At 38.4% G+C, this 23,422-nt stretch overlaps 1 protein-coding gene across 2 annotated transcripts in view; it reads left to right on the top strand.

Moving 5' to 3' along the window:
* The window catches only part of NAALAD2 (N-acetylated alpha-linked acidic dipeptidase 2), a 31,396-nt gene extending 13,207 nt beyond the window's left edge, over positions 1-18,189 (top strand). For both annotated transcript variants that reach the window (XM_058858137.1, XM_058858131.1), the window contains exons 12-19: positions 2,491-2,554; positions 4,447-4,514; positions 7,542-7,633; positions 9,063-9,153; positions 9,810-10,074; positions 13,275-13,356; positions 14,275-14,367; positions 15,934-18,189. In XM_058858137.1, coding sequence (XP_058714120.1) covers positions 2,491-2,554; positions 4,447-4,514; positions 7,542-7,633; positions 9,063-9,153; positions 9,810-10,074; positions 13,275-13,356; positions 14,275-14,367; positions 15,934-16,123 — 945 coding nt within the window. In that variant the 3' untranslated portion in view covers positions 16,124-18,189. The remainder of the gene's footprint in view (positions 1-2,490; positions 2,555-4,446; positions 4,515-7,541; positions 7,634-9,062; positions 9,154-9,809; positions 10,075-13,274; positions 13,357-14,274; positions 14,368-15,933) is intronic.
* Positions 18,190-23,422: the final 5,233 nt, after the last annotated feature.

Genomic DNA, 23,422 nt, shown 5'->3' with positions numbered 1-23,422 from the left:
CTGACTTTCTATTTGAGATATAAATTTAAGTCCAGATCCTGAACCTCTGATCCATAAACATCCATAATCATTGATTTTGTATGAAATTCAATCCTACTGGGCAAATGAAAGAATAGGTAATCTGTGAGTGAATAGATCAAAATTCTTGTGAATTCCAGCATTGTAGAGTCTCGGGCAGGACAGTCAATTATTTCTGTAGAACGATCCCTGACTATATACTTGCCAGAAAGAACAATGTTGGAAAACTCAGAGGTGAGGTCCTGGGTATTTTTATCTTCCTTTTTCTATTGGGTGTGTTATTTTTATCTTCTTTTTCCTGCCTGAGAGAAGAATGTTGGGAAATTCAGCAGTGAGGTTCTGAATACTTTTATCTTCCTTTTCCTGTTGGGCATGTTCAGTTCATAGTGGATTTGTTCAATCCCAATAAAAAGTATAGGTCTTACAAGAGTTTTCATTGCTTTGTCTGTAAAATCCAAATTAGAAATAGAGCAGGAAGAAAATTGCCTGATGAAACACATTTCTGCTGAACTATGTCAATTTATTAGTACTGAATGGTTTAACAGAAATGCGTTGTCTTGTTCTTCTATTACAATTTTATTTACAAGTTAATATTTAGCTGTGTGGATAGAGATTTCAGAAACGATAAAATAAAAAAATAATTAATTGTTTTAGTTTAGTTTATTGGCATGTATTTCAGCAAATCACAAAATTACATAGTAAAATGGCACATGTCAGGGGAGGTAACAAACCCAGAAAAATGCTCCCAAACACCAAAGGGATTCCATCATTCTTCTGTTAACAAATCTGAGATTTCTATTCCTTTAGATTTGCACTATTTTTTTCACCCATAAACTGTTTAGCTTCCAGCTCTAACAGAATGTCTTTATCTTACTGCTGGTTTATGAAACATTAGATGAAGAAAAAGTAAATTAAACTATTTTAAAGCATTTACTGAGAAATTTTCAATAGGTGAAGTTTCATCCCACCTGAACTCCACTGGCAGTAATATGTATATATTTTTATATGTATATTTATTTGTTCTTTCTTTGTCTATGTATCTCTGCATAAATATAGGTGCTGTCAAGAAAAAAAACAAACCACAATTGTTTTAATTATGAGGACTATGAAACAATGATACTTAAAATACAAATTTCTCTTGAGCAAGTCATTAATAAATGAGGGAGTTTTCTTATGTTCTATTTGTTAAGTATTGCTACTGCTTTTCTGTAATGGGTTTTTAAATTTGGTATCTAGTGATCTATCATTCAATATTTCATGAAATGGCAGGTGTATAAGGTTAGAAACTGTAAGCACAGTTCATATTTGAACATGTGTTTTAATATTTTTTCCTTGCTTCATCGTGGTGGTATGTATTACTACTCTTTTAGACCTAAATTAGATTCAGTTTCTCTACAGACATTCCTCACAGCTTACATTCCTCTTCTCTGCAGCTGTCAGATCTGTCATGTATTAAATCTCGAGGAAAATTAACCCACAATATCCACCATCTTCTGTGTAACAGAAAGAATTCAACTGTGGCAACATCCTTTTGCTACACAGATCTGCATTGCTCAGAAACAAAGGAATTCCTTTATGCTGCAAATATTATTTTGCATACATGCAAAGCCTCATATAAGCAAGTACAGTCTTGCTCCCTCCCATCACATTCTTTTGCAGGATCTCCTCTCCAGTTTTTTTTTTTTTTAAGGTGTCAATTTCACTATGTAGTTATCAATTACCAATTACATTTTGAGCTCACATGATTTACAAATTATTGGTTGGGTTATAAATTGAATGAATCAAGTAACAATTGCTAACCTAATTAAATCTGTCACAAAGCCAAAATCTTGTGAAATACTTACTGATTAGAATATCAATTCCGAACATAATTACCAGTTTGCAAAAAAACAAACAAGATGTCTGTATATATTTAGCATGAAAGCAATGCTTAGTGGACTCAAAATAGTCAGTCAGCTGCATTTTCATACAGAATTTCAGTGCTTTGACTTACTCCTTTTTGAAATGGAAGGCTGTAGTTATGACAGGTTTATCAGTGTTAAAATTGAGTTCATGCTGGGAGCGCCTATGAAAAGCTAGGGATTAAAAGCATGGAGGAATTCTGGCTGACCTCACAGTCCCATGTTCAGAAAGTCCTGAAGTCTAGAGCTAAAATGCATGTAATAACCTTATTTTACTGTGTTACAATTCTATTCAATAGTTTTCCTGCTCCATCTTGCTCCTGTGTGATGCTGCAGGCAGCACCTATGTTTTGTGGGTGTTTTCCACAACAAATTAAGTCCCAGAAAGGAGTAATGAATTCCACATGCCCAGATTATTTACCCATCCTCAAACAACATAATTAGCAAGGTACACAGTGGTAATTATTCTGACTGAGATCTTAAAGGTAATGATGTAAAAAGCAGTGCACTTGACATGTTCTTGACTAAATGCCACTAATAGGAAGTAAGAATTACACATTTACAACCCTAGGAAAATGCCAAAATCCTTCAGGAACGGGCAGTCGCTTACATCAACACAGATTCTTCTATAGAAGGTGAGTCTTTTATTTTAAACCTTACTGACTTTACAGGCATAATTTTTATTAGTTCTCCATGAATTATTTACTGTGTGAGATAGGTATTGTGGTGTACGGAGTAAGTGTAGCAAATACAGAATTAAGTGAAGAGAGAGAACAATTGAAATTTTCATGTTGCTTTCTTTTGCAAATAGTGCCATCCATGAGCTGCAGTCCACGTGTCTGAGTCCAGAATGTCTCCTCTGGAGGAGTTTATTATTCTGTAGCATTCTGTATGTTAAACTGTCTCTTAACTGCATTAGCTTTAGTTTACAATTGTAGTTTTAATAAATGACAATCTGCTCTTTGTTCTGGTCACAGCTTCAGCTCCTTTCCCTGTGGAGTTATACTATTTTGAGACAATAAATTATTATGACTGTAAGACCTCAGGCTTACACTTTGTGGGGGTGGGAGATGCTTTGGTGCTTTGAGCCAGTGTGCTCACCTTTGTTGATTGCCAGGAGCAGGACTTTAAATAATGAGCACTGAAAAGTGTTTCACAAAAAAACCTTATCTGCCATTATCCAATTTACTCTATCCTTCAGATTATGAGAAGAATACATCATTCAGGAATGCTGCTCAGAAACTGGCCCTTTTTTTGAGAGGACCCAACACTATGATCTATATAAAAATTGTCTCTGAAATTATGCTGCTCTTTATTACAGAAAGACCTTTTTTTAGTGTTTTCTGTTCTGAAATAATAATCAGAAGAGTCCTGTGAAGCTGCTCTGCATCATAACCTCAGTTATTCAGGGCATTACTTTTCCCATGTCAAATCCAACTTATTTGTGCTTCCTGTGTGTGAATAAAATGGATATCTACAGGCATATTTAGGAACTCTTTTTATTCCTGTCAGCTAAAAATTTTGTCTGTCACAAAAGGATTGGAAAGAAAGAAAAGCCAAACCCAGTTTCTAAATGCTCAGTTGGAGCTGGGGAATAAGGAGGGTTAGAGCTGTTCTTTCATTTATGCTGCCTACATGCTGTGTAAAAAGTAGAGCAGAATTTCACGCCTAGAAAATCTCACGAATGAAATAATAGCTTTACAACTGCTTCATATTCTCACCATGGATTGTAACGCATATTTTTTAGTTGGTTTGCAGCCAACATGCTGCTGCCTTAACAATTTTCTTCTAAATCTTGATTATTCAAACACGTCTCTTGCTTAATGCATTGAAGAAAACGTGAAAGCAAAACAACTGGAAAAGAAGTGTGTAACAAGGAAAAGAACATCATGTTCAGTGCACTGGTTTAAGTATCTTGGACATATCTCACCTGAGCAATAAAATCCCCTGTAGACTCATAGCATTCATGTACCCTGAAAATTATTTTGTTTCTCCACAACACTTCTTTTACCTCTTTTTGGACAGCAAATTATTTTTATTTATGCAATAGCAATTAGCAATGAAAAACTAATTTTAGCAATGAAAAAAAGCAAAGCAAGTCATTGTTTTGGGAATTTTTGTGGCTTTAATTTCAGTTTTCATATACAGACTCCTTGGAAATATCATTAACATGATCTGGTATTTTTCCATCGTCTTACTTTTTGCCTTCTGTTCAACGAAAGCATTGGGAAGTGTATGAGTGACAAGGGCTTGTAGCTAATGAGGGATAAGTAGGCATACTTTATAGCTGTGGGAAAGCTTAATTACATTACTGTGGATATACTATAACCAATATATTATTGTCTTGTGGTGGCAGTAGCTTACAAAGTGAGACCATGCAGTCTATTTCTGTATATATTCTGAAGTAAGATCTAAATTCTTGCCTTAGTCAAGAAGTTTATCTAAGAAAGGAGTGCAGGGTCGCATTGAGAAGATGATGGCACTAGTACATTGAGGGAAATTTTCCATGTCTGTGTTTTATTTTCAGGTAACTACACATTAAGAGTTGACTGTACCCCTCTTCTCTACAAACTGGTGTATAATCTGACGAAAGAGGTACACAATCAATCTATTTTCTGGCTTTTAAGAATAAGCAAGACACCAAGTTTATTTGACAAAATGGGACTATTGAGTGATATCAGATTTATTTTATTGCTGTGCTGGAAGAATCTTGATCCCACCAAAATCGATAGCAAAACATCCCATCAGCAGTACACAGTCCATGCTCACAGTTCCTCAGTATTCCTAAAAGGATTGAAATGTGTCACATATGTGGAATTTTATTTGCAATATAGAGGAAAAATAATAATAATAAAAGCAAGATGATAAAACGCTTGAGCAAGATCCATTCTCTAAAGTTATAAACCTTGAAGGAAAATATTTTTGACAATGGCTAGCTATCTTTTTGTCTTTGTTCCCCTGAATCTCCTCCATATCTCACTAAGCCCCTGAAATATGTGATAAATATTGAAGGATTAAGAAGGTTTTTTAAACAGGTCTGATGTATGGATTTACATAATTTCAAGTGGTCTAACCATGACTCTTTCACCTCTCGGGAGACATCATCATAAGGCTGAAAGGTTATGATCCATTAAAATGTGGAATTTTATTTGCTATATGAGGAATTAACCAGATGAGGCACCTGTCATGAGCCATTGCCACCATCCTCAGATGAGGATTCGTCTCAATTAAGAGAAGACAGCTCTGTCTGACTTAAGCAACATAGGCTCCCTGTAAAGGCATTGGGTAGAAATAGGTGCCTTTAGGATGAGGTTCATTTGACTGAATGTGGTTGTCTACCTTTGTATGTACTGAAATCAAACTATTTCCCCCCCGATCTTAAGTGAATTCTGGTCACTTGGTCCAGTGTAAAAATCTGCCCTGTAATGGCACTTGGTAGGATGACTCCAGGTACCAATCTCCCATCCTGCTAGATGCATTCATTCCGAGTTATTTTCAAACACAGTACACTTTTACCACCTAAAATGCCATGGTTTAGATCTGGGGAATTTATCTATTCTATTCCCATGATTTTCTTTTCTGTGTTGTATTTTCCTATCAATTCTTTCGATCTTAACCTTTCATCCTTGCAGAGAGAAGAAGCTGTGCTTTTCAAATATTAGCTCTGACACTTGGCACACTGAAGAGCGTTCTCTTTTGTGTATAAAAATTTTTGTGTCCTTAGTGCTGCAGGGCCCTTGATAAAATAATTTACTTTCTGTCTGGTGTAAGCCATTAACTCAAGAAGACATTTTACTGCAAAAGATAAACAAAGTTACAAAAAAGTGCTCTGGAATAAAAAGAGTGCCTCTCTCTTGATCTTAACCATTCAGCTATTTCTGGTTTGAGTAGAAAACTTCCATTAAAGTACCATGCAAAGTACTTGAGACTGACTTGAAAAAATAAATGTCATATTCACTGTTATTTTAGCTTTTAACAGCAGAAGCATGATGTAAACAATAGAAAATCTGGCAGCCTGACCCCTAGTTATGCATGTCCAAAGGAAAGTTGTTTCTATTAATATTAAGGTGTACAACATCCAGTTATCCAACATCCAAACATCTCTTTGCTCTTCATTTTTTTAGCGAGACAGGTCTCAGAAAGAAGTGTAGTGCACACGTGAAATGTTTTCTTTCAGAGAGTTCTGCATTTAAGTGTGGCCCAGCATAACATATGGGACATTTAGCTGTTGACTGTCTTTTTGGCTCTGCTTTATTGACAGGGTTTAGACATTTGCTCACCACCAAACAGTGTCTGCAATAGTTCAATTCCACTGTGATTATCACTGCTTCTTCTGCATTTATACTTAAAGAACTCTTCATCTTCTCTTGAATTAGCAGGAAGCTTATGCTGATCCTAGATTTGGATCTAAGGGCAAATGTTATGTTTTACTGTGATCTCAGTGTTGTATGAAGAAGCTGACCAATGTTTTTTACATGACCAGAGCTGTTAGAATAATATCTTTTCCAGAACATAGAGTGTTTTTGCTCCCATATGTCAGAGTTCAGCTTGCTCTTATTAATGTGCGTTTTTCACTTTAGCCCTAGGACTCGACCAGAGTACCCTGAAAATGACAGCAGCCAAGCACTTATTTCACAAAGTTGTTGTTTTCCTGCTAGCTGCTGACACAATCTCAGAGGTCAGAACTCTTTGAAATTTCAATTTGGAGTCTGTCTGTTTTTCAAGACCAAATTTGGTCTTGAATATGGTGGGACCATATAGGTGTCCATGAACATTTATGATTTGTATTTCAGAAAAAAATAATTCCAATCCTCTGCACATCATAACCAATCTTATATTTAAAGGACCATGTCTATTAGAGGTTGTTTAAGTGTAGGTGGAGACCAGGGCTGAAGTCTTGACTTATTTCTACTCTGACACAGATTTTCAAAGAGCTTTGGTCAACTCTTTCATATATACTCATTTTATACTCTTTCATATATACTCTTCTTTGCTGGTATCATGATGGCAGCACTAATACTTACCCTTTCCATCCTGGTTACAGAGCTTTTGGGGTGTTTTTGACGCAAGGGTGAGACCCACATACGGTGTCTTGCTCAATGATTCTCCAGGCTTGGTTGATTCCCCTTGGAACTTCTATAATAAGATTGGTTTGGACATTTCCTTCTAACACAATTCTTTTATACATTTCCTACAGAACAAGTGGTCAAATTTTAGCTTTAGCTTTGTTGAGAGAATATTGCTGCTATGTAGAGCAAACAGGCTTGTGGTTGTCATCTTCCCAAGCCTGCTGAAAGGAAAGCAGGTTCCGGTTTCTGGAGAAGCCCCACGGTATTATATATGCTGTTGTGTGTGTACATGCACATTCCCCCTGTAGTAGATGAGCTTCAGGTAGCATCCTTAAGCTTTTAACCTGTTCTATCTTCTGTCTGTGGTTGTTTTCAAGTGCCTGTGAGAAGCTTTCCTTGTTTGGGAATGAATAAATGTGTGTAACAAATGTCAGTATTCTCTTCCCTGCATGAGCAACGCTGCTGGTTAAGAACAGGGAGTTGCAAAGATCTCCTTTGATAATGAATCGAGTTAGAGGTACTCCTAATGAGATTAAAATGTTTCCCTCTCCAGATTTCAAGCCCTGATGAAGGTTATGAAAATAAATCTCTTTATGAGAGCTGGCTTGAGAAAGATCCCGCATCTGAAAATAATGCCTATCCCAGGTAAGTTGTTAATATGTTTGGGGTTTTTTTAACCCCAATATTTTAATCATATCATGGCTACTCACAAGAATTTTTTGAGATGTGCTATTTATGGCAGCAATACAAAACCTTTTAGCACAAGGTGACTCTCCAGAAATATCTTTTATAGTAAAATAAAATAAAATTTTATTATTTTTATTTAATGGTGGTGACATTCCAGCAGTACAGTGAAACCTCACACTTTCTAAAGACTTTTTTATTAGTAGAAAAGCAATTCAAAAGCATTCAAAAAAAAGCAGGGTGGGGAAAGGGTTCAAAACATAGTCACCTAGTAGATGAGATAAAATCAAAATTGTTAGGATAAGCAAACAGTTGAAAGAAGCTGTCAAGAGCAGTAATTAAAAAGTAGTAATTAAAAAACTTGACATAATTATTCCTTGTTTATACAGTGGGTGTAAATGTGTTACATTACAAATCTATATAAGGGTGTATTAAGACTTCATATTTGAAGGTATTAATACTCCAAAACACTCTTTCTGCCCGTGACTCAGGCTAAATTTTATTCACAGTGTGACATTACTGACACAAGATAAACAGAACTGCCCCATTTTGTGACTTGACAAAAATTTTCTGCATGTTTCTGGCCCTGCTGAGTTTCTGAATTCATTAGACTCACTGAGATTTCTTCCTTTTGAAAAAGCTGCTAGATCTGATCTTTCTTAGTTGATGCACATAATTCCTTGAAGAAATGTACACTAACTTCAGCTGGAACAGAAGAAATTTCGTGGGGCTTGTTTGTTGTTTTTATTTTTTTTTTTAACTGAGAAACGCTAATTATTCACCAGGCTAGACAAAGAAACCTAAAACTTAACTTCAAACGTAAATATTTGAAGATAGAATGCTACGTCTGTCTACTGCAGTTTTCCTACCCCTGCCATGCCACAGCTCCCCATCAGATGGCAGCGGTGGCCCGCATGTGCCGAGGGCAGCCCGTGCCTTTCCCAGTGGGAATTATTTATCGGTCTTGGATTCTCCTGCGGAATGTGCCAAGAACACAAACACATCTGTCTTTACACACACTGCTGCCCAATCCGTATTAGTTTGGAAATAGATGATTGATGTTTTAAGACGGCAGAGACATGTCTGGTACAATTCTATGGCTCCTGTGCATAAAGTGTTTGTTTGTATTTTTAATGTCATCGCTCCCATAATTAGGATTGCTACAATTAAAAGATCTTCCTAACAATACTGGATACTGAATCAGAGTGTTGGAATAATATCAGTTCAGTAATTAAGCTTGCCACTCATCTAGCCTTTGATCCTGCTAGTGTCCCTGATGTGCCCTTCAGAACTGACCTCAATTCCTCTGAAAAATCTGCATTTTGTATAAATTACTACCATAACGGTTCAATAAGTGCTCTCACTAAGATGTTGTCTTTTCTACATGCAGAATAAATAAACTGGGGTCGGGCAGTGATTTTGAAGCTTACTTCCAGCGACTGGGAATTGCATCAGGCAGAGCTCGTTATACCAAGAATAGGGTAAGTCTGACAGATTGCTTGAAGAAGTTTGATAGTGCTGAGTAGTCATCCTGTTAAAAGCACTCATTCATAATTAATAAAAAAAGCTTCAAACCATCGTTGACTGGTTTGTATATCAGTGACATTCCTTAATTTAGCAAGAAACCTAAATGTTTGGAGAATAAAACATGTTACAGTGATGTGTATATTCTATAGGATGTCAAGTTCACGGAAAGGTATTTATAGAGTCTGATTGAAGGTGGATAGTTTGTTCCACCATGCTATTAATAGTTCTCTTAATATACAAATCTTCCATAGCTCAGAAACAGCTACACAAGGTAAAAAGGGGCTGTGCTCAAGGACTTTTGCTAGCCAAACTCCAAACTGCTTTCACTCTTGGAGAAGGCAACCTCTGTGCAATGGAACTGAAGGCAGGTCTGTGTGGGTAGAGAGAAGGAAGCCTGCTCACTTAATCCTGTGCAACAGTCCACAGATTCAGATTGGATTATTTTTTTAATGGGAACACACAAAAATGAAGGATAGTATATTGTGTTTTGTAGCTAATAGCTTTTTTGATTTGGAAACCATACAAAACATCAGAGTCATAAAGTGATCAGTACATCTTTTAACTGCAGTCAGAATACAGGGCATTGACAGATTTCCTTGCTCTTTTTCAGAAAGCAGACAAATTCAGCAGTTATCCTGTTTATCACACTGTGTATGAGACATTTGAGCTAGTGGAAAAATTTTATGACCCCACCTTCAAGAAACAGCTAACAATTGCCCAGTTACGAGGAAAACTGGTTCATGAACTGGCAGATTCCCAGGTCATTCCATTCGACTGTAGAGACTATGGAGATGCCTTAAAAGGATACAGCAACAGAATTTATAAATTGGCAGAGAAGCACGAAGAACAGCTGAAACTTTACAAAGTATCATTTGGTGAGTAACAGCCACAGGACTGTTTCTTAGGTGTATTAATTAGAATTGTGCAGAGACATGTCACATCTGTCATAGCTCTGCAAATTAATTCCTTTCTTTCCTGTTTGAATTTTGCCATCACAGTAAAGAGCCTCTAATTTTTCTTTTTCTAACTACAACACAGTTTTAATGCATTATTGTTGATAAGAGTGTTGCAGCAATTTTCATGCATATTATTAACTACAGAAATTATTACAGTGCTCATGGGAAGTCAAGGACCTCAAATGTAGGACAAAGAGGTATCTCTTCGTGAAGTGAGCCTGCTTCCCACTTCCTTGCTTAAAAAAAAGACAAGAGTTCATGGTAACTGCTTGGAAATTGAGGGACATAGGTGTTCATTCCTCTTCATCCAAAACTTCATCTGACCCTGGAGAGCTTCACCATCTCCCTCAGTGCCTGATTGCCATTTTTAAGCCACAGGATCACTTTTCCAGCATGAATACATCCATTTGCTGAGCACCTGAGCACATTACTCCGGAGCCCATAAAACAGGTCTAAAGCAGCAGAGTGCTCTGGATCCCAAGCTGTGAGAGCTTCCACACACATTTTCTGTCTCCCTCTTTTTTCTTCTTTTTTTCCTTCCTGCCTTGATCACTCCTTGTGTTTCTGCACCAAGGAGATTTTTCAGTCAGTCCTAAGTCACTTGCTATCTGATGAACCCATGATTTGGAGGTACAAACCACCTTTTGGAGATGCAGTCCTTGTTTGTGGTATGCGAAACATTGTAAGTAACTCAAATTGAACCCACATTTTTGGGAAAATAAAAATTACATTTGAAATGTCATGTAATGGTTTAGGTGAAAAATTGTTGACTATTTTGAAAAGACACCCTTTTTTGTAAAAAGGCCTCTTGAGACAGAGGAAGCCTTGTGTGATAGATCATCTGGTCTGAGATTCTGTAAAATACCAAGAGTTATTTCAAAATGTTCTCGTGTTCACTGCAGCATATCTTGTAAGATCAAATCTCTTTTTTTTGTGGTAGTAGAACATTTATCAAAATATCTGTGAAATAATTTATTTTCATTGTTTTGAGCTTCTATTTTTAGATTAAAAGTTGCACAAACTACCGCCTGACCAATGCATCTATTCTCATACCTAGAATCTAAAAGCAATCTCTTCTATTTTCAGCTTTTTTTTTTTCACCCAAATAACACTGAAACCTCTCCTTAATAACTTTATAAATGTGTCATTTTGACCATTTTTTTTACAAGGCATGTTTTTCAATCTTATTATTTTCATGGTTCTTTTCTGATGCTTGATGAATTTAAAATCATTTCTTGAATGAAGCTATAATTTTTATTTTTTTATTTATTCTACTGCACCAGAGTACATTAAATAATATAGGGAGGTTTTACAATACTGTGAAAATTAAAGTTTATTCCACCTTTCATAGAATTGCTTATTGACAACACTGAATGTCAGAAAAATTTTAAGTCTAAATCTTATAACTGTCCTTTAAAATAATAGGTTAAGGTTTTTATTTGCATTTGGATTCACATTTTAGCTGTTCATCTGCAACAATGAAGGCTGGAACCTTTTTTTTTTTTTTCATGAAATATGTGCTTGCAGTCATATGCTATCAGGAAATAATGTTTTCAAGTGTGGAAAAAAGAAATGTGATATTTTCAAAAATAACCAATACTGACAGCACTGAATAGCTAGTGAACATGAAGTTGGTACATATTTTTCAGATGATGATTTTTTTTTTTTTTCCCCTCTCTTAAATCCCCTCCTACTGCTTCTGAAATATAATCTGCAGCTGCAGTATGGCCATGATGTCAGCAGGGCAGAACTCTGCCCCCTGGCAAACTTAGAGCTCTTGCCACAGGGTTAGGTACAAGTGTGAATTCTCACCCTCACAAGGCGATGTGTCCCTCTGAGCTGCAGTCTGTAAACAGCTTGCATACATAAAATCTGTGCATCCAACTGCATCAACTAAACAACAATACTAAGACAAGAAGAAGCAAGTGCAGGCTCGTGATGAATAAATAAGTCTGCTAGAAATAGAAGAGCAAATGAGACTGAGGAACAGCTTTCAATAGGCTGGGAACAGAAAGCCTGTCACGTGAAATTGGGTGATAAATCTATAAACAGTGAAGGGCTAATAGTTGCCAACAGAAGACTGGATTTAGGAGATGATCTAATCATACGTCCAATCTTCCTGCACAATCGAAGAGAAGGTACTCTGGTTTAACCAAAGTTTTCTGAGACTTGTGGGCAAAATTTACACGTTTTAAACTTTCCTTCTTTCTAATTGAGTTGAGTTTTGGTGGGGCCAGAAGTTAGCCTCGGAACATCCACCTGTGATTTATTCTACAAAAATTACTTGCATAAATTGATACTTTTCCCAGGTCTGTATTAAATAGAGTCTTCCGCAAGAAAATCATCACAGCTGCTACTGCCATTAAAAGGAATCCTGCTGCTTCTCTAACTAAGTTATTCCACATGTCTCAGACATACTGGGACAGGGCAGGAAAAAAAAGCAGCCATTCCTGCTAGCCTGCCTGCACACAATCAGGCAAACCCCTGGGATCTGAGTGGCAGTGCTGCAGGACAGCACGGAGGGACGTGACAAAGACACCTACCGTGCTGCAATTCCAGCGTGCAGCAAGCACAGCACTTGGCTGCTTTCATCTGCTGTGTCTGCCCCTGTGTGCCATGACAGCTGTGCCTTTTGTGCCTCACCTAGCACTGTTCAATGCATGTATCACACTCTCCTGTTGTGCTGTCGATGGGACATCTTTCTCCCAGAGCGAAATCCCGCTGTTCTTCCACAGCCTTCTGGAAACAGCTGGTATTTCTGATGGAAGCCAGGCCTTTTATACCTGAGCACTGCAGTGCATTTGTTAAACAGGAAACAGCAGAGCTCTCAGTTTGCAACGACAACCAATATTTTGCTTGCAAAGCAGAGGGAAGATGGATGGCTGTGAAAGCTTTACCAAGCACTCTGCTTTACTGTTGGTCGTACTGCAAAAGGTATTTGCTAGTAGTGCAGCTCTTTAAAGTTTGCACTAGGTAAACCAATCAATTATGTAAAGACAACAAAATTAATGCTATTATATCAGTAAAAAAAATGTAGTTCTTCTCCCACTGGGCAACTGAAAGGTATATTTGGCTTAGTAAATACCATGAAGTTGTTCATGTAATCCTTCCATTCCCAGATCCTCTTTTTTCTGCTGTGGTGAACTTCTCAAAGGCTGCTGCTGAATTTCACAGGAGACTCGAACAAGTTGACAAAAAAGAGTAAGTCAGGAAAAAAAAAAGTTTTATATACATGTATATGTATATATTTATGTCCTGGTTTGCCTTAGGTACCCAGAGTAGCAGTTCTTTATTTCCTCTACTACACAAGGATTCTATCTGATTAGTGTAGAACAGAGCTCTGAACCCTGAGACAGGCAGTATCTTTTAAGATGAATTATTAGATACAATAATGTTTCCTGTGACTGATAGTAGGAGCTGTACAGCTTATTACTAGTATCAGGTTGTCATTAAAATTACTGTAATACATGGAAAGGCAGGTAGCAATGAAAGAGCTGGACTGAGATCTCTATTTAAACACCTACACTTGAGTGTTGTAGGTGATGGCAGAATTTGTACTTTCAGCACACTTCAAAGACAGAATACCTGAGATACCCCTATGATATTGGAAAGCCTAAGGCCCCTGCAGGACTCCTGTGCCCTCTGAGTGCAGTGACTGCAGGCCATATATGGTACCAGTTGTGTTTAGGCAGCTGAATCCCATCCTTACTATGTTACTGTATAGGTTAGAACAAGACTATGGCTATTTGGTGATGGGTGGACACCAAAATTTAGCTATCTTTATCTATGTAAATCTCAGTCTTCCCTCTGTTAAGTAGCATCTTTCCAGTGCCATTTAATACTAAGAAAGTATCTGACACTCTCAGAAAGTTTCCTGCTTTATTTTGCATAGTGTGAACTGTTGTTTTCTAACACAGAAATGTCAATTCATTAAAACAACATGGATTCAGCATCTCCATTTGCAAAACTATTTTTTTTTTGGTGAACTGTAGACCACACTTTTTCTTTTTCTGTCAAAAAAAAAAAAAAAAAAAAGAGAGAAGAAAAGTGCTTTAAATGAAACTGGAAGTCATGTTTCTTCCCTGCTGTGCAACATTTCTCTGTCTCCCTCTCATGCAGTTCAGTTGCAGTGCGCATCATTAATGATCAGCTGATGTTAACAGAAAGAGCTTTCACTGATCCTCTGGGCTTGCCAGGAAGGAAGTTTTACAGGTGAGGCTAAAAGTTTCTTTACCTGCTGTCCAAGACACTCTGTTTTTGCAGCTGACTCGTCAGTTGAATTGCTGTATAGGCCTAACAGGATTTAGAGTTCAACATGTTGCTTTAAGTAAATCCAGTGAGTAGTGAACTTTGTTTATAAACCTTAAAGAGAACTCCTTGGCTACATCAGTCTTGTGGAGCCAAATTCCTCCATTTTGGCTCTCTTTTTAACAGCTGTGGTTAAGCAACAACACCATTATACTCTGACTTTTACTTGTAGATGTCTAGTACTACTGCTGTTACAGCTTGCAGTTGTGATTGTCTACAAAGTGAGGATTGAGTGGAGAATGAATGAACTGTATTGAAAAAAAAAGGTGAAATGAGGGTAGAGTAAAAGGGAGACAACAATGAGAACAGATGTGTAGTGAGGGTCAGTTGAAGAGAGAAGCTGAGAAGGGAGAGCCTGGAGAGAATTTGGAGAGGGAGTGAACTTTCAGCACAGGATAAAGGCCTGTGAGCTGTACTACAGAGCACCATCTGTCCCAGCTTTGGTTGCTTCTATAGGTGCTCCGAAAAGTTTAAACCACAATCTACTATATCCTTTCTAGAAACCCAGTGCTTTTATCAGGAATACCTGACAAGAAGCTGGCTTTCAGTGTCAGAGGTGTGAATACCTCATTTTGCTCTCAGTATCCCCCTTTTCCTATCAGCTGGATATATCTGACTCACTGATAGATGGTCTTCATGCCATGCCTGAAGTCTTTCAGGCAGGTAGAACTGGGAATCACACGTCCATCCTCCTAGGATAAACTGTCATTCACTCTTTGAGAAGAATGAAGTAATTTCTTTCTAGAAAATTTCTTGTTGGGTATCATTTGGAGCCGCCTGGGTTTTTTTATTATTAGTTCTTACTTGCTTGAACTGATTAATGTAATTTTAATATTTCTTTTCATTTGGGAGGACTCTTTCACATGGTGTAAATGTGCTTTGATGCTACATAGTTAAAAACAGTTTAAGAGCAGATTTGCAGGAAAAAAAACTATACCAAAACATAAGATTGATATTTTGTGCAGTTCTGATCCAATATGATCACTGAAGAATTCATGCTTTTCTCAAGAATTCACCCACAGATTTTTTTCTCCTCCTTTTAAATTCCTTTCCCAGGTAAGTAATCTGCTGACCATCATGCAGCTACTTAGTTGTTTTTGAGGTTCCTATTCCATTTCTCACCACATACCTGTAACTAGTTCTACTCCCTGTTCCAGATTGTCAAATTACTTTGACAGGTTTTTTTGAGCTCCCACTTTCAAAAAGTGTAACATCATTTTGTTCCTAATTAGGCAAATGTGTCATCTCTTCCCAAGGAGAAGGCCACCTGACCTAAATTTGTGCCCTTTCCAATAGCTTTTGCTTTTGGGACTGTTCCTGTCCTTTTAAAGACCAATTTCCTGTGTATTTAGTAAGGTCTGATCTTCCTGGAATTCACAGCTCCTTTATGTAGTACACATAGATTGAACAAACACCCCATTAATAGTTTCCTTTCTTTAGGATAATTGCCTTTTTCTTCTTTTCCCACAGACATGTCATCTTTGCTCCAAGCAGCCACAACAAGTATGCAGGAGAATCCTTCCCAGGAATCTATGATGCCATGTTTGATATTGAAAGCAAAGCTGATCAACACGAAGCCTGGGAAGAAGTGAAGAGGCAGATTTCCATTGCAGCTTTCACAGTGCAGGCAGCAGCAGGAACACTGAAGGAAGTAGCGTAAGATGATGGCTTTGGAAACTCACACAGCAGAGTGTGGCACGCAGAGTTGTCAGGCTGTCGCAGAAGCCCAGTGTCCCTTACTGCCTGCCCCGCCTGAGGCTCCAGCCCCTCAAACCACAGAGTAGGTGAGCAGCTCTGTGTGTCAGAACTCCTGAGCTAGGACTTGCTGCATCTCTGGTACCGACACAACTGTAGCTTTATGAACAGCTATGCATGGAAGAAAATTTGGTTGTGGGGAGAAGTGGGAAGTGGGGAAGCAGGAACTTCAACTAGAATTTTCTGAGAGATCTGCCAACTTTGAGGACTCAGTGTTTTGGATGTACAATTACAAAAACAATTATTTACCAAGCTACTTGCAAATTTTGTCCATAGCAGTCATCAACAGGACACCTTTTGAGAGAAAAAATACTCAGCCTGTCCATTTTTCTTGTTCTGATAGAAGACACCAAAGGCATCCCTGCACTTCAGAATCTATTCTTTAGAATTTTGAACTTTGCATTTGCTTTCTTTTCTTAAAAAAAATAAAAAACTGACTTTCCTACTGACTGCCAAAGCAGTACTGGCAATTCTTGATAATCAAGGAAAACAGCTGCTTATATGCAGAAATCCAAAAGCTCAGAGTTCTCAGTTGAGTGCATGTGCATCCCTCTGAAAGTCACTATGCATCTCCTTCCTTTATTTCCACTTTGGAAAATAAAGATTTTGGGGTGTAACCGAAAGTTGACCTCCATGCTCTTTTTGGCAGTTCCTCTAGTTCCAAACCCATGGCAGCTTTTGTTCCTATTTTTTCCTGGGCAATCTATTTTATATTTTTTCCATCTGAAGGAGCTGGAGGACATTGTTAACAGTAACAAGCATGGGGCTTGAGATAATTCTCTCTTCATATAAGACCTGAAGAAAGTTTTCCACCAGGAGCTGATTTTACATTCAAAGACGAACTGAAATGCGTAAGAAGGCCACTTGTACACAACTGTTTAATTTGTATAAAAAGAGAAAAAAAAATCTTGCTTCATTTGCCCTTTATATTTCTCATCTACATGCTTTAAAACTAATAAAACCAGAAGAATTTTAGTGAATCACATTCCATCTTGTGGGAACTGACACCAATTTCTCTTCTTATGTAAAATATATCACCATTTTTCTCACAACCATTTTGCCAAATTGCACCAGGCTGTGGAAATAAAAAAAAAAAAATTTTTTTTTTGAGGAATAGAACAGATGTGGTACTAAAAAGGACAGAATTAGAGAGGCACGACAGAGTTGTTCTCATCTCAGATTCCTTGAATTCAAACAAGGGAACTAGAAATAACTTCCTGTGGGAAGTTGTTTTGGGGGGTATATGCCACCAAGAAGAAAAGTTTTTACTAGCATCACTTCCAATAAGCCTCCATGACAGATGAGGAATTGTGTACTTGTGGATGGTGTTTTCAAAAATTTACTGTTCAATTGCTTTTTGCAGACCAAGCCTCAGGCATGTAAGGAGGAAATTACACTTCTACAGTACATGGCTCTTCTGCTGGGAAGTACAAAACTGACCTTGCTAGCCCACACATAAGAGACAGGAGTAGTTGATACTGGGGCACAGAACAGGTGATTCTCTTCCTCTGCTTCCAGTTCTGAAGCCCCAACAGAACTGGGATGTGGGCATGAAGGTGATTAAGGGCTGCAGTATCTCTCTCATGAGGGTAAGACTGAGTCAGCTGGGATTGTTCAGCCTAGGAAAGGGAAGCCTCTGGAGAGACTTTATTTACAGCCTTCCAGTATCTAAAGGGGCTTCAAGAAGTCTGGAGAGGGACTGTTCACAGGGGCATGTAGTGGTGGGACAAAAGAGAATGGCTTCAAACTGGAAGAGGGTGGGTTTAGAGTAGAAGAAATTCACTGTGAGGGTGGTGAGGCACTGGCACAGGTTGCCCAATGAAGCTGTGGATGCACCATCCCTGGGAATGTTCAAGGCCAGGCTGGATGGAGCTTTGAGCAACCTGGTCTAGTGGAAGGTGTCCCTGCCCATGGCAGGGGTGTAGGAACCTAGAGGATCTTTAGGGTCTCTTCCAACCCAAGCCATTCTATAAGCCTATGAACAATGGCTACGTTTTTGTTCTCTTTTACCTAAATGGGGACACTCAAAGTTATTAAGTTCATCTCCACATCTGTAGCTGAAGTTATTGCTTAAAGATATCTTGAAATTATATGACTGGCACATAACTGCACTGGGTTGATTTTTTTTCCCCCTTTCTTCAAACCGTGTGCCCTTCCTGTTCTATCCTAACTTTACATTAACTCCAACAGGCAGTACTGAATGTGCCCCCAGGGGAGGGTTAGGATATCAAGATGGTGGAAAAAGCCATTAGTGCCTCTTCCTTATGAGCAGCAGCCAAATTTGGATCTGTCAGTGGTTGCTGCTGCAGGATCATCAGAGTATAAAGCAAACAAGGAGTTTCCACACTGAAAGAAAATATTTGATGAAACTTCCTTCTTCCTTCATTTACAGAAATGTATAAACCAGCAAACAAATGTTTCACCAGTAAACATAACTCTTTCAGTGGTAGCTAGCCTTTGAGGTTCTGTACTACTACCTTGCTGCTGCAAAAGAATATAGCATCTCTCCGTGCTTCCCTGTGCAGTTTGAAGGTGTAAGAATAAATTACAGCTCCCAGCAGGCTGAATGCACAGCTGGCATTGATTGCTTTGTTCCTCTTGTCAACTTAATTGATAACTGCGCAAATGTGAGATTCATCATGACCAGCTACATCCTGAGAAGTATACAAAAGAGATTAAATCTATTTCCATTCCTGTCTATAAAGTTCTGCTGAGGGAGAGTGATAGCCAAACATTTATAAATAAGGAAACCAAACCACTTATAAACAGCTTATACTAATTTCCACAAAAACCCTTATTCCTGGTATTGAAAGGATCAGTTACTCAGAGCTCCAATTGCCTTTCCTTTCTCAATGAGCAGAATCTTATGCTCTACAGATAAGCAAAAAAAGCCTGTGTTGCTGTCCCCCAGTCCAAAGTATAGCTCTGCCTCCCCATAGTTTTGAAGTGTGGAAGGGAATTTTTCACTCTCTCTTTACAAGCAGATAACACTGGATCACCTACTCTGTCCTTGCCCAACTCCATTTGCCCAGTTCCTTCATTCAGCCTGGTTGAAGCAATCAGTAAATCTTACAACTGGGAGAAACTGACTCTTCATCCTACACTGGAGCTGCAATACAATCTGACAAAATTAAACTTGGATGGACCAAGTATCATTTGGATATTTGGGTTATCAATTGCCCCTTTAGAAAATCAGTTCCAAAGGGACAGTGCCTGGAAGTTTATTTCAGCTTGGAGATAATTTTAGCAGGACCTGTTACAGTAGTATAAGAAGTAGTAGTTTTAAACTGGAGAAGGGTCAATTTAGATTAGATATGAGTAGGATTTTTGCAATGCAGGTGAAAAACACTGGAACAAGTTGCCCAGATTGATGGTAGAGGCCCTATCCCTGGAAACATTCAGGGTGAGAGTTCTGTTCTAGTTGAAGATGGCAATGGGATTGGACTGGATGGCCTTTAAAGGTCCCTTCCAACCCAAATCTTTGATCCTATGATTCAGATTCTTTTATGGTTGAAATACTTTTAGTTTGCCTTTGGAAAGAAATCTGTAAGCCTAGGTGCTGGAATCTCCAGGTGACAGTGTCTAACTCATCTGGGGACCTTTCTCTGCAGCTGGTAGAAATTGGATATACTCACCATGACCTGCTTTTTTTTCCCCTCTCTAAATTTCTCTAGTATCATTAATGGGATTTCAGTGTACAGTTAACAGTGCTATTCAAAAAGTTGAATGATTGTGAACATCATGAACTTCCCTATGGCAGAGCAGAGAAGAAAACACTAATTAAATGAAATAAAGAAAACTCGCTTCTGCTGCTTGGAGCAGAACCAAAGTGCTCTGTTCCTTACTGAACAGCACCTGCTGACAGGAAGTGTCCTTAGGGAAACCAGTAGGAGCTGAATTTAGCAAGCAGTCTTTAGTCTTTAGTTAAGGTAAAAGATAGTTTCCATTACACCACTGGGACCTGTGCCAGTTAGAATCTATGAAGTCAAGGATGCTCCTGTCAGCATCAACAGTGTTTCTCCTGATGGATGCTGCACTCTTAAACATCTTCAGCTTGGGGAGCTCAAGGAATCTAGGAGGAGGAGGAATAAGAGTGCTTTGTTAGGCACCTCATGCAGGAGGGGCTGGACCTGGTTCAAATAAACTCCAAACATGTTCCAACCTTTAATTAAGGGAAAAAATGGGAGAGGCAATAATAGAAAAGCTTTTCACAGGAGGGTATTGGATAAGAATAGACTTGCTAAGTTTACATGGCACCTTCCCCAGATGTGCTTCGCTAGCTTGCTGACAGCGCAGCTGACATGTTCCTGATTCTGCCATCCACACTACTTCCAAACTTGGCTGTACTTTTTAGAAGGAAACCCAAGTCACAGTTGCTGGACACAGTGACTGTTGTGACAACACACCCCTATGTAACCTGCACGAAGCAGAAGCTCAGGCAGAGGAAGCATGGTCAGCTGCAAACACTGAGCACTTAAAGATTTAGATCTCTGTGTTTGCTCATACCTTCAAATATTTCCGGAATCAACATTCCCCGCTAATGAAGCACTGCTTTTGCTTTCTCAGCTCTGTCTCCTAAGCTGTATTTCCATACTCTCCACCACAGCCCCCAAGCCTGGAGACCTCCTGCCTGCACTAAAGCTCTCTTCAGCCTGCAGTACACACACCATACTATCCTGGCAGTAGCCTTACAGAGAGTGTGGGTACTGACAGCAGTGATAATGTCGCCCACTGCCATGACAGAGGAGTCAAACATAAACATCCTATCTTACTACAGGCAGAAAGAAAACACACTTTGTAAGGGAAGTTCATTGTTGATATGCTTGAAATCTTAACTGTGTGATCAAAGAATGATTAGTCTCTATTATTAAAGAAAAAGGAAGAAGAAAGGAAAGTACAACTCTTTCAATAGACAAGCAGTTATAATATTCATGAGCTGTTTCTCTTTCTGGGATCTCCGTTATCCCGAAGCACCCCTTCTCCAACTATCCCATGTCAGTAGTCCTCTATACCACATATATCTATATCACATGCCGGTTTTCAAGGCCCCTGCATGTATCCCTCTGCAACATGGCACTAAAATCAAAAGTATGCTGCTCTACACATTAAACCTGCTTTAGTTTTAGTAGTTATATAAGTATGTCCACACCAAGCAACTACAGAATGAGAAACAAGGTAAACCAAGTAAGAGAGTAGCCACCTGGACATGAGAAAAGTTTTAAAAGCTGAACAAGCCAGAACAAACCTGCAGGCAAGTTAAGAAGTTCAGACAAAGCAAGTCTGGCAGGCTCCAGGACCCTGCAGAGCTGGAATGAAGCTTCTGCCGTGCTACCAGCCACGGGAATCCTCTGTTCATTGAACTGTCAGCAGAGATCGGCACCTGGGGATGTGGGGGAGGCCCCAAGTTTTTTAAGAATAATCATTAAGGACAGATATTTGTCCATATGTATGCTTAGTGTCCAGTCCTGGTAAACCTGATAAATTGATTAAATTAACCCAGCTTTTCTTCCTGTATTTTCAAACCACCCCTGCTCACCTACTTCAGCCTGACTGGACTTTGGTTTTGCAAATATTATTCTTGTTATCTGCAGTCCGATAAAAAACTACCTGGCCTGAGGACCAGATTCTTGTATAGGATTCAGAGCGTAACTGCAGGACTTGGCATGTGCCTTTCAGAAAGCACTACACTCTGTTTTGTGCTAAAACACAACTACCAAAATATGGAGAAGCTCTGGCAAAATCAGCTCTCTCACAGCTACTGCTCAGTCTACACAAAATTATACTTACAACATCAGTGAAGAACACCTGCAATGCATGGAGGAAGAGGAATGACATACGGAGCCGCAGGTTGCAAATAGTTACACTTATTCAAGTACTCTTATGGGACAGTTTAAGGTAAAACATATGTGCATTATATAATACAAATGTGAAATACAAAAACTCATTAAAATGACACATGGTTTAGCTTAAGAATGATGCACTCAGAATTTGGGTATTGCCACTAAACCACACTGAATTTTTGGCCTCTTTTCATCGTAGAAGTCCCAACCATACCCAAGTCTTCAGGCAATGTGTGCCAAAACAACTGTTTAATAATAAATGCAACAAATTTAACTGGGTGTTTTGTAAAGTAAAATGTTATTGAGGAAAAATAACAGCAAAAGAAGCATTGACCAATGCCACTTTGCTTACACAGCAAGGAGGTGAACCCTTATAAAGGTATGTGAGGAAAGTATAAAATACTGTCAAGTTTAGCAGTTGGGAATTGTTGCTTTGTATTACCCTTAGCATGTCCTCTCTGAATTATTTTTCAACAAACATGTGACAATCTTTCTCTTAAAAGCTTATTTTCAACTACATTTCAATATCCTCCCTCCATTCATTTTACCAACCATCTCTTCTTTACAGCTGTTAATTGCTCTTGAAAAGCACAAGCATCCCACTTAAGTTACCCAGTAAAGTTAAACTCTGGTAACAGAAGAGCCAACAAGCTTCCAGTTCACAAAGCTGCAGTTAAAGAATGTAAACTACCTCTTTATTGTAGGTTTACCTCTTTATTGTAGGTTTTGCTCTTGAGTAGACACTCCAAATGTTAACCGCTTCCACTATGGGCAGAACATTTAAAATTTGGGTTGTTTATGTACATAGCGATATAACCTGATTACAAGGCATTCCCTTGAAAAAAACCCTAAATTAAGTCCCTTGGGGTAGAGAAGCGCACTGTATCAACTCTGTCTCATTATACACAAGCCTGATTTCCAATTAAGGAGGAACAAATTAGATTAAGCACATTAGGCTAGAAGCACATTAGGTTAGTTTTCTCCCAAGCACGGAATTCAGCAATAATATTGCAGTATAAATATTTATCATAGGTTTAAGTCACATTTCAGAGAACAATGTTTCTGGACCAAAAATATTTCATAAAGCATTGTAAGGTAACAGATCTGCCTCCAGGTAGCTTTAAATGAATTTTGTGGCAATGCAGCTTTCATTAAAATTTAACAAGGAACTAATTTTTCAAATGCCTGTTTCCAGTAGAGAATAAAAATATTTTACTCAAAAGGATGCTTCCTTTTTTGCTTAACACTCATTTGACTGTGGATTAGTTTGTAATGTCTGTGACAACACCTCGGTTACCTTCTGGTTAAAACATCTACCAAACTTTGGGAAAACACCAGCTATTTACTACCATAGAAGATATTGG

This window comes from Poecile atricapillus, chromosome 1 (genome assembly GCF_030490865.1).
Source record: "Poecile atricapillus isolate bPoeAtr1 chromosome 1, bPoeAtr1.hap1, whole genome shotgun sequence".
NCBI classification, from domain to species: domain Eukaryota; kingdom Metazoa; phylum Chordata; class Aves; order Passeriformes; family Paridae; genus Poecile; species Poecile atricapillus.
The sequence above is the reverse complement of the archived record's forward strand: the minus strand, read 5'-3'. Positions and strand labels throughout refer to the sequence as shown.